This window comes from Oenanthe melanoleuca, chromosome Z, assembly GCF_029582105.1.
Source record: "Oenanthe melanoleuca isolate GR-GAL-2019-014 chromosome Z, OMel1.0, whole genome shotgun sequence".
Taxonomy (NCBI): domain Eukaryota; kingdom Metazoa; phylum Chordata; class Aves; order Passeriformes; family Muscicapidae; genus Oenanthe; species Oenanthe melanoleuca.
In genome coordinates, this window is record NC_079362.1 from 69,123,738 (window position 1) to 69,143,062 (window position 19,325).

The window sequence follows — 19,325 nt, forward strand, 5'->3', positions numbered from 1 at the left end:
AATGAGGTCAGGGCCACCCCTGGCAACCTCGTCACATAGAGTCCTGCTCTGCCCCTAAAAACATAGTCAAGTAATTCTTGTCCTGCTGGCAGCATCGCCTCATGGATTACCTCCTTCTGAGCACCCCTGCAGCTGTAGCAGCCCTGTAGCTGTGGCAGCCTGGTGCTGGGCAGCAGTGCCCAGGGCAGGACCCTGCCCATGAACCGCTGCATGCCTGCACCTGTCCCTCCACCTGCCATTTTTACCCGCTATGGTTGGAGCAGGCCTAGTCCCGTGGAAAAGCAGTATATGCAGGTGATGAGCTTTTGGCTGTCTTCAGGGCAAGGGTGAGCTGAAAGGCTGTGGAGGCCAGTATCCTGGGAATGGAGAGGGAGGGGACAGGACAGAGAGCAAAGACATCTGCTGAAAGACATGTGGGGTGTGTGAGACTTGCTTGGTGCCTTCCATCCATAAAGAAGAGGAGACAGACCGTAAGTGTGGGACATGAGACCATAGGGAGCAGGCACTCCAGGTTGTGTCAAACAGGGTCTGTTCAGACAGCGAAGGTCATACCAGTGCTGTTATGATCTCTCTGACTGGGTCTTGCTTCCTGAAGGGTGCTGGAGACATTTTGGTGCCCTGTTCATTTGGTCTGATTGAGGAACAAGCTGTTCTTGCCCACAGTGAGCAGCTCCTCTGCTCAGTTGTCCTCCTGGCCTCTGGGGAAAAAATGCTCCACCAGCAGGGCTGAAGTGAATGGAGTGGTGATGTTCCATCTGCTGATTAGCCTAACTAAAAGACAAATGAGCTCCTGGGTGCAGAGGAAAAATGTGCACTGTCAAACTGAGTCAGAGAAGTTATTCCTTGCAGAATGCCCTGGAATGCCTCGATATTCATTCTCCCCAGGGCTGCTCTTGCAGGACCCAGGGGTATTGTTCTCCTGGTTCTTCATTACCGTGGGTATCAACACCAGAACTGTTAGTGGACCTTGACTGAGCCATACCTTTCCTTTACAAACTGAGATTTTTATTAGTAGTGCTGAAAGCACACCTGTCTTGGGGAGGAAAATTGGTTTGGTTTAGAAGGTAGTTGCTTAATGTACAGTGGAAAATGTGGCAAAATCATTGTAGGGCCACAGTGGAGTGAAGTTTCAAACCTGTGACAGTATCAAGGCAAACATCAGGAGGTGGTAAGGAGCTAAGCATGAGCAGCCAGTGCTCTTCTAACAAACCTTATAGGAACTTTTTAAGCAACAGCACACCCAAGAAGTAAGTTAACTCATGACTATGATGGGTTAATACTGCACATGGGCAAACAGCTTTGAGAATTTGGCTGAAAATTAGAGGAAGTTGTCCAATCTTTAGAGCAGCAAATTCTGGTAACAGTGTACAACAGAAGGAGTTGGGCAACGATCATCTACCACTAAAATGCCAAGTGGCCAGGTCACCAAAGGGCAGATGTGGCGTGGCTGTGTCAGTAGTGGACTGTATTTAGCGACCCCAGAGATCCTTGTCAGCCCTGGGGGTAAGTGAAACCCAGCGAGTACGGGCAGGTTACTGTTGGGAAACCAGCAGGTATTCGAATCCAGCCCTTGGCTGACTCACTTGGCATGCACTTGCTCAAGATCACCACGTCTGGATGCAGGGAGAAGGGAGAAGTCCAGCCCCCCTGGTGGTTGTGGGGGTGCACGTTGGAGCCCATCACTCCATGTCTGTGTGCAGACACTGGAGGGAAACTGCCAGTATCTAGCATGACTCATGGGTCGGGCCTCAAATGTTTATTTTAGGCGAGGAAGAATTGCCCTTTGGAGCTGCCTGTTTTTCTCTGCTTGTTACTCAGACACAGGCTCACACACTTTGGGTTTGTATACTCACAAACCAGAGGTGCTCTGACCTGCATGACCTTCAGAAAGGCGATGGTTTCATTATTTTTATGGTCCTTGACCACTAGCGGGTCACCTTAATGTCTAAAAATTGCCATCAGAACCTCAAAATTAAAGGACTCTCATATTTTCAGCAGCCAACACAGGAGCCTTATCAACATCTTGAAGGGAAAAATTAATGTCTCAGTGCCATCTTGTGGAATAACAAGCTCTTAGAAACATGCTGGATTTTTACAGAGTTTGATGGTAATATTGGGAATTACTACCAATAATAAATGGAAATAACTATTACCAAATGTTATCACCAAATATTATCACCAAACCAAAGATTTCTGTCTCAAATTGGGGTCTCTTTTTTCCCTGAGAAGACTGCAAGTCCATGGGAACATGGTTTTCCCAGAAAGCACCTCTCTATTTTTCAGCCTGAATCAGAATATTGAGATGCCTACACTTGATGCTTGAATGCAGGAGACAAAGCCTATCAGACACACAGCGCTTCACTCTTTGCCCACAGGGAAGGAACCCACTTGGAAGGCTCCCTGAGACCTAGGAGAAAAAACAAAGTTGTAGATCCAGTTGTGGGTGTTACTGACCCACTGATACCTTGTCCATCTGAGAAAGGCTGTGAGATCTCTAGTTCCTGGAGATGCAAGAATCTCAGGTGACACGTAAAGTCAGCTGGAAATCATCATGTGCAGAAGAAACTTGAGGGTCTTGTCAATACCCCATCCTGTGCTCCAGGACCCATGGTTTGTGTTCCACCAATAAACATTTGCATGGCAGAGAATGAAGTGACCTAGAAAGGTTTATTCTGTCACAGACTCACAGGACAAAACCTTTCCTGCCTAGAAGTACACTGTAGAAACACCCTTGCAAGCAAGATGATTCTCATCCATCATAATTAAATGATCCTCAGTATCAGAGACAGACCAGTAATTTACTGCATATTTAGCCAGGTGTTCACTGAGGTCAATAGTTAATCTGTTACTGGAGGAGGGATTACCCCAGTCCATAAAACTCTCTCTACCACAAGACATACCAATCATCTATGGAGAAGAGAGGAGAATCAGCCTCCCAGGTTCTTCCATAGAGCTGCTGAGTGCCTTTTGGGTGAAAGAAAAACTCATGAACTTTTGCCATGCAGTAGAGAAGTGGGAAGCAAGGCCATAGGCAGCGTGAGCAGAGCACCATGTCCCCATCAAGGCAGCTGCTGACACCTCTGCAGAGCTGTCCCCTCCAGAGCTACACTGAGAAGCTGCAGCAGGTTGAGAGGAAGGCAAAGAAAACCAGCAAAGAACCAGAAAAGGCTCAAGGGAAAAGGTCTTGAGTGTTCAGTGGATATAAGTTTTTCCATGATTAATCAAAGTTATTAAAACCTTTTCAGCGTGAAAGGTAAGAGTGCCTGGTGATCAGGGAGATAGGCAGAGGGAATGAGGAGATGGAGGAAGAATCAGGACAGCAATGGTTCTGCTTTGGCAGCCAGATCAGAAGACTGAAGATCTCTTGCGACTGTTGCCTTGTATGAGAGGACAGGCAGGGTGGCTGATGGCAAGGCTCTCAGTGAGTGTGATGGCACCTGCAGACAGGTGCATTCAACAAGAGCAAATATTCATTTGAAACAATCCATTGTGCTCTTCCCAGCTGCAGACAGCAGAGCACACCAGCTCCAGGCAGAGCATCCTTGCTGCAGAAGAGGCAACCAAATAATCCTGCACAGGCGAACAGTCCCAATCTAATCTATTTGAAAAAAAACAAGTACCAAACCATCAGTCAATGGGTTACAATGCAGAGCATTGTAACAGAAATTTCTGTTCAGTTCCTGTAGAAAAGATTCAAGAGAAAGACAGGCTTCAGGAACACATCAAGGCTTTTGACAACTCCACTGTTCTGGGGTTAGGCTCTCCTGGGCAGAAGCACAGTGTCATCAATGCCCTCATAAGAGAAATAGTGCATCGCTACCATACAGCTTTTATAGGATGGCATATGGGGGAGGGAGGGAAGGAGCTGGGGGAGGGATGGGGAAGACTCTGAAGCTAGCCACTGCTTTATTGGCTTGTTCATCTTTAACCAAAAGAGAGAAGGTGTCTGGGGGTGAAGAGAGGGTGCCAAGTTTCAAAGGGTAACCTGGCTCAGTGCAATGAAGTGTGCCGTCTCAACAGGAGCACATAGACAGCAGTAAGGCGTCGAAGAAGACAATGCTGGAGAACATTAAGGAGTTCTTGAGGGTTCGTAACAATGCCATAAGGGAGATGCTGGCAGAAGCGCTGGGAACATTCATCCTCATGGTAAGGAGAGGTCTGTGCTTGTGTATGAGTGTGTCTTTGTGTGTGTGTTGCCATTTAAGGCAGCGATTTGTAAGGTCAGTGGTTTCCTACCACATCCTCAGGGTTGCCCAGAGGCTGGTTGCTACTGCTCACCCCTCTGCTTTGGTGGGGGGGCAGTTTCCCAGCAGGCAGACCACCTGTCAAAAACCTGCTGGACCTATAAAGGTAATGCAGGGAAATGGAGGTGGATGCTGGGAGAGAGTGAAGAAAGTGGGATAGAATGAAAATATCATAGAATAATTTAGGTTGGGAAAGACCTTTAAGAGTTCAAGCATTAAACTGGCACTGCGGAGGCCACCACTAAACAATGTCCCTAAGTGCCACATCTACATGTCTTTTAAATACCTCCAAGGTGTTATATATATTTAATATCTGTAAGCCCACCACCTCCCCTGGCAGCCTGTTCTAGTGCTTGACAACTCTGCTGGTGAACAGATTTTTTCTAATATCCAATCTAATCCTCTTCTGGCACAATTTGATGCCATTTCCTTTTGCCCTGTCACTTGTTACATGGGAGAAGAGACCAGCCCCCCAAGCTACACCCTCCTGTCAGGGAGCTGGAGAGAGTGATCAGGTCCTCCCTGAGCCTCCTTTTCTCCAGGCTGAACATCTCCAGCTCTTGATGAGGATCAGTAGCTGATCCTCATCAAACTTGTGCTCCTGTGGACCCTTCCCCAGCTGCACTGGCATTCTCTGGACATGTTCCTCTTTCAGTTCACTTCTAGGAGAAAACTGAGGAAGAGTTTAGGAATGAAATCAAAGAGTATTATCCAAAATGCTTGTGCCACACCCCCTGGAAGATCCCAAAGAGTGAATGGAGGCTTTTTCTCTGCTGTGCCAGAGGTGTGGTGTAGTTGGGGGGTGGGGGGGGTTGGTTGGGTCTGAACAGGTCTGGAGAACAGACCCAGACTCTTCTATCTCTGACAGCTGCTGCAAAATGAAAACAGCGTTCATCCATCTTCCCCTCAGGGCTGCCAGGGTAATGAACTTGCCTTAGAGATTCTCCAGAACCACAACCCACCATTAGGAAATGAAATTACAGGGTGTGAAGCATGCCAGGATTTCACTTTTTTCTTGCTGCCAATCAAACAGTGCTTATGTAAATCATACATAAACTGTACCTGTGCTTATGGAAATCATTCATAAGCTGTCCCCTTGCCTGAGGGATCTGTTTCAAAAAGAAATAATTAAGGGGCTGCTTCAGAAATGCTTGTGTAGAGGATTAGGAAGGTTTTGCAGTTGCTGTGGGGGCTGGTGGGAGTGAAGTACCCACTGGGACCAGAGACTTTGAGTGTTTGATCAACAGAGCAGAATGAGATCCTCCCTCCGAAAAGGCCTGGTAACTATCTGTGCCAATTTGCTACACCTGGACTTAGCTTGGGCTGAGACACTTTAGGCTGGAGAGAGGCTGGCATGCAAAGACTGGGCATAATCTAAATAACTTGTACTTGGAGATTTAAAGAGGAAGAAATTAAGATTTGTGTAAGCACAGAGACCTTCTGGCACAGCTCTCTGTACCAAGAAAGGTGCTCATTTCCTAGGGCAACTACTGCGGGTGCAGAGCATGATTGCTTTTTATCACTTAATTTTGCACATACAGCTCTTTGAATCCAGGTAGTTTTGCACCCATAGCAAGTCAGAGATCTATGTCTCCTCGGCAGCAGCTTAGCAAACCATTTTGCTTTTTCCATTCTCTGTTATTTGGTGTTGGAAGTTCCCAGGTGATAACAACTCCAGAGTCATCCTGGCAGAGAAGCAGTATGAGGTGGAGACTTTACTCTGCACTCGGACAGTTCGAGGCAGATTTTGCAGCCTGCAGCTCACACTGGCTCTTCCTTCACTCATCCATGTGAGGGAGGAGAGAAGGAGGGCACTATGCATGGGCCCCACCAAGGGCTGGAGACATCCAGCATCAGAACAAAGCATACAGCACAACAAACTGTTCAGCAGCACCTCTGCCCTCAGTGCAACAGGCAGTGTTCTGGGTGCACCTCCAGGGTACCTGAATGGCTATTACTTGGACAATAACACTCACCCCAGGGCTTCTCTGTTTAATGGACAGGCAGCGCTGGTAAGAGGAACCAGGCAGCAGGACTAAGCACCACAAGGACTAGAGGAGAAGGAATTAAAAGAAATGGTGTTTTGGGACTGTGAGGATACAGGAGGAAAACAGGAGTTTGGATCTGTGCTGAAAAACAGATTCTGTGTCCTATCTTGTGTTTTTTTGAGGATACAGCTGTTTATGCACCGTCATGTTTCCTCCCCTGCAACCCTCACTTCTGTGCTCTCCTGCAAAACCTGTGCCTTACATATTTGTATATCTTGTACCTGGCTTTGGAAAAATCGGATGAATACAGAGAATTTGTGTAATTTGCAGATGTTAAGGGGACATGACAAACTGTTTCTGGGGGCCTTTGCTGAGGCAGACTGAGAAGGGATCACACTGTGGGGGCTGTAGTTCTGTGCAGTGCACAGAGTGTGGTCTGTGTCTACAAGGGAGATAAGAAATGCAGCATCTCTAGGGACCGGTGGATTTGGGTGATATCTGAAAGCAATGAGGGGAAGCAGACACAGGAGATAAAATTTGGATGCAGGCAGAGTAACCAGAAAAAAATAATCACATTTAAACACTACAAGCCAAAGCAGAAGTTTATGTGCTGGAGAACATACTGACTTTCTTGTTTTTGAAATACACCTTGGATAAATATCAATGCAGTCCAAGGAACAGGATACACTTTCCAAACTCTCAGTGAGCCAGAAACCTCAAATTGTCCTTCTCTAGATTTCAGCATAAGAGCATTCAAAAAACTGATTTTTCCACTCTTGCCACATCAAAAGCAGGAAATAGAATTCTCTCTTTCAGGACAGAGCAATGTCTTGAATATGTGTTTTCCTGCTGGAGAGTGTTTACCTTTAGTTTTTCCCTGGTTTTCCTTCAGTCACTAAGAAAAAAAAAACACCAAAACTGAAATTTCAGCTGTTTCCAAACAGAAAATGTATGTGTTGAATGGAAAAGTTAAACCAGAATTTCCTTTCTTGTCTTTTACCGGAATGTTACCAAAATTAGAGTTGAGTCTACCAAATAGCTATGTACTGCCTAAATTATATATTTAGTCAATAAACAGCACATCAGGAAAAGAAGGACAGTAAGAATTTGCGCACTCTCCTTCCATCCATCTTGGATGTTGTCTCCCAGTGGTCCATGGTGATGCTCCCTCAGTTCATGTCACTGGTTTCAGGCAGAACCATTTGCAGTGTGGCCGTGTGAATGACCCCCATGAGCCCCAGCTCTTGGTGTGTTTGGGGTTTTCTCCTCATACCCAACCATAATGAGAGTGCCTAGTTTGGTTTGCTGGACACCAATCTCAGCTATCATTTCAATTTTTGCAGGGCAAGATTGCATTTTCTGTTCTGACTATGGTCATCTTAGAGACTTCCTGTCTTTTGGGAGCTCATTACTTTTGCAGAAAAAATAGCAAATAAGCTCAGTCTACCCCAGCAACAAGAATACTTTTAACCCTCTTTTCTGTCTTGCTTTTTACACAGGTTTTTGGATTGTCCTCGGTGGCACAAGTGGTATTGGGAAAAGGAAACAGCGGCCAGTATCTGAGCATCAATTTGGCATTTGGCATTGGTGTTACACTGGGCGTCTATGCGGCTGGAGGAGTAACTGGTGAGCAGCATTGCCAGGCATGGGAGATACCCAAATCTCATAAAGGCCATGTGCATTGGGGCAGCAGGAGCCCGGTGTGGAGGGCTGTGTTATGGCATGGGCAGTGCCCTCACCTAAAATAAAACCAGTCCTAGAGACCCCAGGGCAAGAAAGGCAGGCAAGGCCAGGAACATGGGATGCACAGCAGTCATATAGAATACTGACCCCAAACTGTGTTCTGAGCTGTGACAGGGCAAACAGGACAGGGAGAGGAGAGGAGGCTGGCCAGCAGAGCCAGGTTTCAGCAGCTCCCCCATTTGAGACGTGCCAGCAAGGCCCAAGAACACAAGGAGCTCCCAAAACCTGCTGCTGATACAACCTGTGGGGAAATAAATAATTTATTGCAAAGGAGAGCTTATGGCTGATGTTGTGAAAGGAATAGTATGCACTTTTTCTCCTTATCACACACACCCATGCACAGGTGCCCCACATGAAGCTGGGAAGTGGTATTTTGGGGCCATGGGGTGGCATCCCTCACATGATGAGCATTACCTTTGCCTTCTGCTATTTCTGCATTCCTTTGCACCAAGAGAAAACATTAAGGACTAATGGGCAGAAAATTACTTTCTTTTGAACTGTTGGAGTAGACAGAGGTCCAAACCTGGGGATGGCATAGAAAGGAAAAACTTTCCATGTGAGCAGTCAGAAGCAGTCAGCCCTTGATTTTCTTTTGGAGCTGGCAGAAACATCCTGAGGAAAGCAGACTGAGGAAGACTAGGTTCTGCAGTCCTAAGTGACTTTTGAGAAGGAGAACATCTCCTGAGGGCAGAGGGCAGAAGGGGTCTCAGCTCAGCCAGCAGTAGTACAGTTACAAAACAAACTTCAGACCATCCTGATGTGGTAATTTGGCTTTATCTGTGTCACAAGGTGCTTTTAGTGGTTTGAAATGGCTGGCCATGCCCACAAAAGAGCAGAGGGTTCAAGAAGGATCTGGCCCCATTCCAGTTGTGGTGGTTGGATTGTAGCAGGTGCTACATGCACTTCCACTTCACTCTGTCCTACACTTTGATGAAATGATGGGTATCTGCATCTTACCCCTTTTGGAGTCTGGAGTATAAGATGGTCACGAAGGCTGGAATATTTACTGACCCTCAAAGTTTATACCTACCAGGCAGGAAAAATAAATATTTTCTTTAGACTCCTGGGGACAGGAGGCCTGAAGAACACATGTGGTTTGCACCAAGGTCATGAGATCCAGACCTATTTAGTCTTCAAAAGCACCATTGTGATATCAACCTCCTCCACAGAAAGTGTTCCATCAAAACACAGGTCCTCATGTACCTGTAGCTACATAAAATGTGCTGAAGGGCTCTTTTTAAGCTCAGTAGGGAGAATCCCATTGAGAAACTCATAGACAACCTCATGCCATCCCAAGAGAGCTATATCTGACAGGTGAGATGACCCAGTCTCTGGAGGCAGCCTGTGGTCTACAGAATTTTTAGAAGACTAGCTAGAGCTCTTTGACCTGCATGATTCAGCTGTCCAGAGAGAAAGGCTCATTTCACAAATGTGCAGGAGTAAGACCCTGACTTGAGAGAGTCTTGCTGTTCTGGATCAGTGTCTGGGTGATTATTGTGGGGCATGGGGCATAGAACCAAAGAGCAGTTTGGGTTGGGACAGACTTTTCAAGTTCATCCAGTCCAACTGCCCTGCAATGAGCAGAAATATCAACTACAGCAGATTGCTCAGAGCCCTGTCCAACCTGGCCTTGAATGTTTCTAGGGATGGGGCATCCACCATGTCACATGTTCCGAAACAGCTGCATCAGTGTTGAGGCCTCTCTTTTTCTGTGATTTTGCAGGAGCTCATATGAATGCTGCCATCACCATTACACAATACGTTTTAGGAAACATCTCTGGGACGTCGCTTGTAGCTTATATAATCGGCCAGTTCCTGGGCTCCTTCACGGCAGCAGCCACTGTCTTTGCAGTCTACTATGGTAGGGCTGTGTCTTTTATCAGAGGTCAACTCACAGTGTTGTCAAAATATGTCCTTTTACAGTGCTCCGTGTGATTTCTGGGTGAGGAGGGCAAGCTCCTGGCTTGTGGGACAGACTGCAGCTCTGCTCAGAGCAGGTCCCAGATATACCTCTGGGGAGGATACACAGTTCCTGGAAAACACAGCTTCTTTTACTCAGGGCATTCCTGCTTCCAAGACCTGCCTTCAGCAGAAGGGCAGTAGCTGCATTTTGTCAGCATTTTGTTTCCAGGTCTGCAGGGGCATTATTTACATGAACTACCATGTATTAGGTGCTGTTGGAGCTCTGGGGAGACTCTGCTGCTCTGTGGAACATAGGTGTGCAGCCACTGGGGGTTTTGAGCTGTAAGCATAGGGCCCACCACCCATTGTCTCTAGCATGTCTCAGTCTCTGACAGGCAGAGGGTTGGAAGCCTCCAGTGCATTCAGACCATCTGGGCTACTCTGGGCTCCTGAAGCAGGGATAGGAAGCTGGTAGGTATAAGGAAATGACTGCAGACCAAAGCCTGTGGGTAACAGATACTGGTGAGGACATGCTCTGTGAGGAGTGTCACCTCCATCACATCTACTGCCTCCCTTCTCCCTGATGTCTGTGCTGGCTGCAAGAGGTGGATTTGTGCGTGTATCCTGTGGGATGAATGCTGTGCTAACTTACATAATTCCCACTTCTTCTAGATGCTATTTATGACTACACCAATGGGAGCCTTACAGTGTCAGGACCAACTGCCACAGCGATGATCTTCGCTACTTACCCTGCTCCCAATGTAACCTTGCAGGGAGCCTTCTTCACAGAGGTCAGTGGGAATGGCTGTGGAGTGCTAGAGAAGGTGGTGGTTACAGGTGCTGCTGCAGGGCTGCTATAGGTCCCCACAGCCCCACATGCACAGACACTTCCTCTTTTCCCAAGGAGCCCAGCAGCCAGTCAGGCACCTGAAAGGTAAGACCCAAGGCACCTTGGTGGCTGGGCAAGCCTAAAGGGTTCAGCCTAAAGCCTAATACATGCAGGCTGCTCCACAGCTTGGTCCAGGGGCTCTCTGGACACCTTCCTTGCATGCCATGCAAGCAGTGAGAAGTGAGAAACAGCTGTACCACTAGCCATCTCCTCTGGGTTCTGGGCTGGACTTTTCCTTCCCTATTTGGATTGTACATGCACTCCATGCCCCTTGGCACAGAGAGCCTGGGACTCTCTCCACATGAGCACACCCTGGACTGAACCTCTATGTTTGAACAGATCCATTGAGACTGTGTGCAGTGGATTCTCATCTTACAGCGGAGTGTTCAGATGCCCAGAAACAGGAAAGGGATTCTTCAGGGGAAGTGGGGCACTGAGACATCAGAGGAGGAAGATTCACTTCCAGTGCAATTCTTTGGAAGCCTGTGATTTGGACTCTGAGCTGACAAAACTCCTGCTTGGGCATGAGGAAGAGGATGGTGAAAAAGCCTAGAGGTGGGGAGTGGATCCCCTCAGCCTCCTGTGGACCAGGCAGTGTCCTTGATGCACAAGAAAGCAAATAAGAGTGATAGTGCCTTAACAGAAGCTGCAGTTTCTGTTTTTTCTGGGTGTCTATGCAAGCAGTTCAAGTCTCTCCAGCTGCACTTCTGAAGCAGAAAGAGACAAGTGTCATTATCTCTATGAAAAATATGTTTCTTGATGTCCTGGGCACTACAAATCTACAAATACCAGCTATGTAGTCACTGATGGGAAATTCAGTTTCCCAGGTGAGAACCTGATATCTGCATACAGGCTATACAAAACATTACTTCCTCTAGGGATGATCAGGTTTGTCTTGTGAGCAGCTTGTTATGGCTCTGCTTCTATTAGAATGTACTGAAAATTACCCATTTCCCTGACTTGAAGGATAGAGAGCGACAACATTGCTGAGAAGTTTGTATCAGTCTTGGTGAGGTTTTTACTGAGAAAATGATTTTTTTCAGTCCACCTGTGTGAAGGGAGTAATATTTGGGTCCCTCCTGCCTTGATCAAACCATGAGTTTCATCTGCTTTTTCATTCTGGGAAGTCTCTTAACCTTCCCCATTTTCTCTTCTGACCTGCTCTTCTCCCTTTTCTGTTCCCACAGTTTATAGCAACAGTTATGCTGATCCTGGGTGTTCTGGTCATCCATGATGAGAAAAACAATGCAGCCACCAAAGGCGCTCAGCCCTTGCTCACGGGTATGCTGGTCCTGGGCATTGGTCTGGGAATGGGGCTGAACACAGGCTATGCCATAAACCCCTCCAGAGACCTGCCCCCCCGGATCTTCACGGCAATTGCTGGATGGGGAATGGATGTCTTTACGTGAGTGACCTGTTTTGCTCTTACTCTGCTCAGCTTGCCAGGGGAGGAGATAAACACAAAATAAAATGTGTCATGAAGCCTTTTTTCTCTACACCAAGTGATGGTATCACTGCAGAGTGAGGGTTGTGCCTACAGGAGCCTTGTGCATTATGTACACAAAATTTGGAGTACACTTATTCTCTGGCATGGGATTCACTTTGACAGTCAGATACCTCAGTTTGGGCACCAAATTGTCTGCCTGTTCACTGGAGATCCAGCTGGTTTCTGTGGTGAGCAGAGAGTCAGAGTGCAGCTCACCTGAATGCAGGTGGATTGCTGAACAGGTCTCCTAAATTTGAAGTCTGAATTTGGATATGAAACCTTGCCTTCCTCCAGTAAGATGTTATGGCTTTTCCTATGGTGAGACCATTACCAGAGTCTCCTGTCCCAGACACCCATTTTCCTTAAATTTCCAGAAAATATATATGAGAGCTTGGTAGAGGAATCATAGATTTTATTGGAAACAGGGAAGCAAAATGCCTATGTCTGTCTGAGAGTCCCATTCATCAAGACCACACAGCCCATTTCTTTTGGAGAACAAGAAACCTGCAGTGTGAAGCCACCTTTCCATGCTGATGGGGAAAATGACCTTCCCTCCAGCAATTAAGTGGGGGGACAGTGAATTTGTCTAAGCCAATTGTAGGCTTAGTGCCTTGAGTGGAACAGACTCCTCTGCTCACACAGCTCACTCCCACTCCAGCAGGATGTGGTGACAGGGCAGTGGTTCCAGTTGGGCTCACCAGCTGCCTCTTCTGTGTTTCATTTTAGGACTGAGCACGCCTGGTGGTGGATCCCAGTCACAGCTCCAATTCTGGGATGTCTTGCTGGTGTGTTAATCTATAAACTCTTCATTGGTTTTCACAACTACCCTGCCCATGAAACTGAACATGAGAAAGAGCAGGAAGGCATGGAGGCTTCCAGACTGTGACAGCCATGTGCTGTGATGACACATGTGAAGGGCACATCTGTTTGTCTACTATGCAGCTGGATGTGGATCATGTGATGGATGAAGGATGAGGGATGAGAGACTCGATTTCAGTAAACCTACACTGCTTAAACAGACAAACTTGGTATCTGAAATATTGAGCAGGCCTGTGTAGGGCTAGACCTGACTGTGATCTCAAGAAAAGATTCAATCTCCCTGCGTAAAAATATACAAAAAAAAAAACAACCCCTCAAAAAACCCCAAAAACAAACAAAAAAACCCAATCCAAAACTCAATCCCCAAACAATCATCATATTCTGAAGAAAAGCAAAGCAGAGCTACAAGTCTCTAGATACATATATATTAATTGACAAAATACAGGCATTGACAGTGGCAGAAACAACAATATTTAGTTAACACAGAAATTTTGATCTCGAATATTCTTTGGTAAGAGGCAGATACTACAGTGATGGACCAAGGGCCTAGGCTTGCTTCATTTGCATATCTGTCACCCTAACAAACACCTAGCTTGGAACAGCACAAAGAGAGAAAAACAAGGACAGTCTAAAATAGAAACAGAAACCTGCTGGGTTGTTTTTTTCCATGCTTGTTTTTTGGGTATTGTTTTATTTTGTTTTGTTTTGTTTTTATCTGAACATTCAGGAAGTATTAAAAAATTACTAAACTAAATTAGTCTCCTGAATGCTGCCACAGTTCTGCAGGAACACGCTAGCATCAAAGAACCATGTGTGTACTAACACTCTAGACTTGAGCTACACCAACTCCCACCACAGGGAAGAAGTCAGAGAACTTCTGTGACAGTGTCTCTGAAAACTTGAATAAACTGCCCTCCCCCTCATACTTTTTTTCTACTCTGAATACATGAGAAATGAGATGTTGCCCCACTGCTGCAGGAATTCTGCTACCTCCACCTTGGAAGTGGGCTTGCAACAGCCTTACAAGTTGGAGCTGTCACTGGATTAAAAGCAGAACACTATGAGAAGCTGCCTGTTCCCAGGAGGGTGACAACACTCTTAAACTTTTCTAGAAAGTGCTTAAGCAAGTCTGGTATGTTTGTCAAGCACATAACTGCAGTCCCAGGGCTGGATGCCATGAATAAACAACACAGAGTTCTCCAAGACTAGGAAGTGACAGAACATCACTGCATGGAATTCCAGAAAAGGGATTTACTGACTGTAATGATCATTCCCATCCCAATATGAAAAGGATAAGTAAGCTATTACCATGGCATGGAGTGGGACTGGGTGGGAAGTACTCACGTGTGCTTTCTTGTTAGAGATCCCTTCATATCAGTAGAGCAGCTACAACAGATCTTCTCCTGTCTCAAGATGCACATGGGCTTGAGAGGGTGCATTAGAGGATTTTTGTCATCTGGGGGTGGCAGACAGTGGCTGCCAAGCAACACAGAAACAGCATTTGAAGAGGACCTTGGCAGTGCTGGAAGCACCAAAATACGCCTGAGCAGGAGCTGATGGCTGCAGAGATTTTGTACAGTGACTGCAGGATACAAGTAGAACAGCTGCCACACAGTTCAGTCTTTTGGCCTGTGTGAAATAAATGGAATTTCTGAGTAGCTCAAGAAGAATTAGCTAAAAGCTAAAAGTAACCCATTCCTTCTCAATTCTCTACTGACAAGTTCTCTACTAAGAACTAAAAAAACACCCCAAACAATCCATCCTGAACATTGCTCTTGCCATACATCCTTTGCATCCTTTTGTGCATGTGCTCCCCAAAGCATCTTCAAATACCCAATCACTTTGGAGGAAAATATTCAAATATTTATTAAAATACTATTAAGCACTTACAGGATGGCTTCATCTTTCTGAAGTCCTCAGAATACTCATGAAAGCCTCACAACATCCCTGTGAGGTAGGTTTGTCTTATGTAATTATGTGGTGGTTCCAAAAATTAGAGATGAGGCTGTTTAAATAGGCAATGCTTACTTGAAGACAGTGATTTAAATTTCCATATTCAGGCACAAAATGTGTTGGGTGCTACCATGAGTTCAGTGTATTTGGAAGACAGAATAGCATAGAAAAGTAATGGAAACAAACAGGAGTAACTGAAAACCAGCAGTGAATGGGTTAAAGTGCAGCTCTAACCTGAAATCTCACAGTATAGAAAACAGCATCAGGGGCTTCTAAGGCTGTAGGATCTCAGTGGCCCCTGGTGAGATCCTGCACAACTGAAAAGTGTCTGTTTCAATGGTCAGCTTTGCAAATGAATGTGTGACAAACCAAGGGGTCCTCCTGGCTGATGGGATTCAATACCATTGACTCTCTGCTCAGCAGTTCCCACAAAAGGGAGGCAACAAAGGATCTCACAGCTTCTGCTTAAGGATTATTCTAAACCATATTATCATCTGAAAAGATACAGCATGAAGGCCAAAAAGTGGTCTGGGATGCAGAGGAAGTGGCTAGACTAATGCAGAGACATGGAAATCCTGAGTCCCATTGTACCATGAATCTCATAGCAGAAGTTGGATGAAGCATGGGGAAATGCAGAGTTTGATTCTGTCTGGAGTGAAAGATACTTTTGTGCTCAGTGGGTTCCAGTCTGCTCCGACAGCATGCAAGATCAGGACAGTTTTCTGTCAAAGGACATGGCAGAAACATCTTCACACCCTCTACTTCAGCATGGGTCTGTTAAAGTTACACTGAATTACATTTGCTTTAATTTCACTGCTGCAGTTGTACAAAAGCTTCCCTATGGAGCAGTGACATCAAAGGTTTCTTCATGCCCTCTGAAAAGTACGGGCTGCAAGTAGCAGAAGAGAATAAAATTGATGTTTCAAGTTTTTTTTTTTAAGGGTCTCCAGGAACTACATCCACATCACAGCTATATTTCATGCAAGTGCTGCAATGTGTTTTCCATGAGCACATCTATTCATGCACAAGGAACTTGGTCTGAAAGACTGAGACTCTGCAGTAGAAAACATTAAAGCTTATTGCAAATGTTGTCCAGGGTCAGATCCGGCAGGCTCACTTCCTTGAAGAATTGCTAGCTAGTGAGGGTGTCTTGGCGGAGGCCGTGGTCGTGTGACTCTTTTGGGAGCCTGGTGGCTGTGAAGGTGGTTTCTTCTTGAGCACTGGAGTTTTGTTCTTGCTTTTAAATACCTTATTGGGGTCCAGCTTGTTCACAAATGAGTCAGCTTCTTCAGACAGGAGTGCAGTGTTGATGGTTATGGGTTTATACATGTTAAACCATTGCTGAAAGGCAGGATGGTAGAGAAGGAACAGGTTAAATTCAAACTGCAGTTAGACAATTCCACCTTGCTCCCAATCTTCCCCAAGACATGATCTTAATCCTATACCACTTATCAGTTTGCAGTTTACAGGACTTGGAAGAGTGCTTGTGATAAGGATGCACAAGGCATGGCTACAGCCCCAGCCCTGGAACTGCATTCCAGATAGGAAAGATGAGTACCAGACACAACCCTAACACCATCTTTCCTGCAGTGTAACTCCTATCAAGAGCGAATCCTGATTTAAACAACGGGAGGAAAGAAAAAGGAGAGGATGAAACTAAATGACATTTATTTAGATTCAGATAAGCATAAAGGATTATAAAACCTTTGGAATTTAAATGTGCTTATAAGTGGAAAACCAACTAGTTGAATTTCTCAAAATTCAACCTTCCTTCCTCTCTTCACATATAAAATAATGATTTTTTTAAACTCCTTGCACAAACAATTTTTTGTTTGTTTGTCTTATTGTTTCTGATTTTCTATCTATAAGTAACTATAATGATTTGATTTTTTGCTTGCAGCAGACACCACAATGTTATGCCCTATAGTTCTCAACTCTTTTTTTTTTTTTTATAATTTTTCCATTAAAAAAGTAAGGAAATAAAACTAGTAGTTATGGTATTACAAATCACAGTGAAACCATCAGCAAAATGTTGAACAAGATAAAAAGAAATACAAAAATATAAAATACCAAAATACAGATAATCATCTATTAATGAACTGCTTAGTGGAAAACAGCTTTAATATACCCTCTCGAAAACCTTTAAAAATTATAATGGTTAACGATCTAGGAGGATTTTAACCAACAGGGGCTGCAAATGATTAGGGAATACACGAATGATTCCTTTTAAGGTTTGTAAATATACTGAACATAATAAAATATTTATAGCAGGGAAGTTACAGAAAGGCAGAGCACAGTGCCATGTACACAGCCTTGACGATAAAGTCCAGTGCAGTGTAATAGAGAAAGCATCAGGAATGAGAAGAACCAAATTCTACTGTTTGATGGGAAGTCAGGAGTGACTTTAAAAATTCCCATGTGCACACAGGACCAGGGAATCTCATGCTGGTAAGACAGCTGTCATGTCTGGGTGAGGAGCAGAACACTCATTCTCAACAGGAATTGCCAAGGTGCACTGACACTATGCTGGCTTAAGAGCTGTGTTCAGTAGGACCATCAGCTCCATTCCCTGACCCCCCACAGGATGGAGGCAAGGATAGGGCTGAAGGCCCAGGCGAACACACAAGAACTGCAGAAGCCTCTAATAGAAGGATTTTGGCATGGCAGAATACTAATACTAATACTAATACTAATACTAATACTAATACTAATACTAATACTAATACTAATACTAATACTAATACTAATACTAATTATTATTAATAATAATAATAGTAAGTGACTGGAATGCTCACAAGGCTTTAGTAGAGGTCATCTGTAACTACCTGTAGGACTTTAAATTGCCCTTTCTTGGGTATAATTTTTATCAAAGTCTAACTGCTGAGAGAAAAGCAGAGATAGCACAATATTAGTGAATTCCAATTACTGTGAAACAAATGACTGTTAACATGTTACAGGGAAAAAACTTGTCCCTTCTGTGGCTCACCAGGGAGGCCCCCCTTGAGCTGACAAACAGTTTGCGAAAAGGGGGAAGAGGTTTTTCCAGTCTATACTTATGCAGAATACTGACAGGCTGGATGCTGCTGTCCTACCTTGGCCTGGGGGCTGACCCCATAGCTGGTGAAGGCATACTGCCACTGTGGGAGACCCAGGTGGGTGATGAGCAGGCGGTAGTAGGCTGTGAAGGTTTTGGTGAGGAAATGCCAATACAGAGCTCTGTCCAGGAACCAGATCTCTGTGTCTGGGGAGACCACTAGAATAAAATAAGCACAAGTTACACTGCTGCTCTGCAGTATTAAGATTAACCCCTGGCCATTGTCAGGTGGGAGACACAACACACTAATCAAAAGGGCTGTTTTATGTACATCCAGGCTTGTTCCAGCCCAGGTGCAGAATCCAGAACTTGACTTCGTTAAACTTCGTATTGGTTGCACATCTCTCTGATTTGTTGAGGTCTCTTTGCAGAGCCTTCGAGGGAGACATCAGCTCCTCCCAATTTAGTATAATGGACAAACTTAGTATCCCTTCCAGTCCTGTGTCCAAGCTGTTCATGTAGACATTGAAGAGCACTGGGCCCAAGATGGAGCCCTGCAGAACACCACCAGTGACCAGCTGTCAGCCTGATGTGATGACTATTGGCTATTTAGCCCTGTTTACCATAACGCTTTGTGTCCTACCCATCAGCCAGTGTTCACCCACTGCATGGGGTATTTGACTAACTGTGTGATGGACAATGAGTATACTGCTGTTCCTTCACAACCTGGGACTGACATGCTACATGGAATATTCTTGGACATCAGCAACTTTGTAGTATATGTTCAAAGTACAATTATGGCAAACATTTATCCACCCCACAAAGTAAAAAGCAACTAACTCAATTGTCAGTCATCTGGATTACTGAATAGAGTCCAGAGTCTGGAAGACAAGGGAGTGTGTGCTGCCAACAAAAACACATTTTGCAAAATGCTTCCACAGTGATCAAATATTTCTCCGGTGATGACATTCTTTGTAGCATAAAAGTAAGTTATATCCCTGGGAGATTGAGATGCTGAACACGGTCATTTAAACAGACTGCCCGTGTTGACATCGACACCTGTAACCAGTGCTCCCTTCCCTTGCCCAGATTATCCACTGCATGTGCTGAAATCACTAATTCTGGGAAGAAAAAGGTCAAGAACTTCCTGCCATGGCAATTGTAGTCCCACCCAATGAAAGGCACAAGATAATAACCCAAGATTTTTCTTAACCTGTATATTGCACAACCATACACAGTAAACACACGTACATCTAGTGACCTGTGC

The 19,325-nt window shown here is 45.2% G+C and overlaps 2 protein-coding genes across 2 annotated transcripts in view; one reads left to right on the forward strand and one right to left on the reverse strand.

Moving 5' to 3' along the window:
• LOC130265174 (aquaporin-7-like) lies at nucleotides 1-13,273 on the forward strand. Its single transcript, XM_056514050.1, has 7 exons — nucleotides 1-294; nucleotides 4,021-4,146; nucleotides 7,732-7,858; nucleotides 9,699-9,836; nucleotides 10,550-10,668; nucleotides 11,954-12,171; nucleotides 12,979-13,273. Exons 1-7 carry the CDS (start codon nucleotides 199-201, stop codon nucleotides 13,136-13,138), a joined length of 984 nt encoding a protein of 327 aa, XP_056370025.1. The 5' UTR covers nucleotides 1-198; the 3' UTR covers nucleotides 13,139-13,273.
• The window catches only part of TPGS2 (tubulin polyglutamylase complex subunit 2), a 23,454-nt gene continuing 16,776 nt past the window's right edge, over nucleotides 12,648-19,325 (reverse strand). Inside the window, exons 6-7 of the mRNA XM_056514051.1 lie at nucleotides 18,117-18,277; nucleotides 12,648-16,365 (exon numbers count right to left, since the gene is read on the reverse strand). Coding sequence (XP_056370026.1) covers nucleotides 16,138-16,365; nucleotides 18,117-18,277 — 389 coding nt within the window. The 3' untranslated portion in view covers nucleotides 12,648-16,137. The remainder of the gene's footprint in view (nucleotides 16,366-18,116; nucleotides 18,278-19,325) is intronic.

Coding starts and splice junctions, on each gene's coding strand:
- LOC130265174 (XM_056514050.1), top strand. CDS start 199: ATGAACCGCTGCATGCCTGCACCTGTCCCTCCACCTGCCATTTTTACC. Junction 4,147..7,731: donor TGGGAACATTCATCCTCATG/GTAAGGAGAGGT, acceptor CTTTTTACACAG/GTTTTTGGATTGTCCTCGGT. Junction 7,859..9,698: donor TGCGGCTGGAGGAGTAACTG/GTGAGCAGCATT, acceptor GTGATTTTGCAG/GAGCTCATATGAATGCTGCC.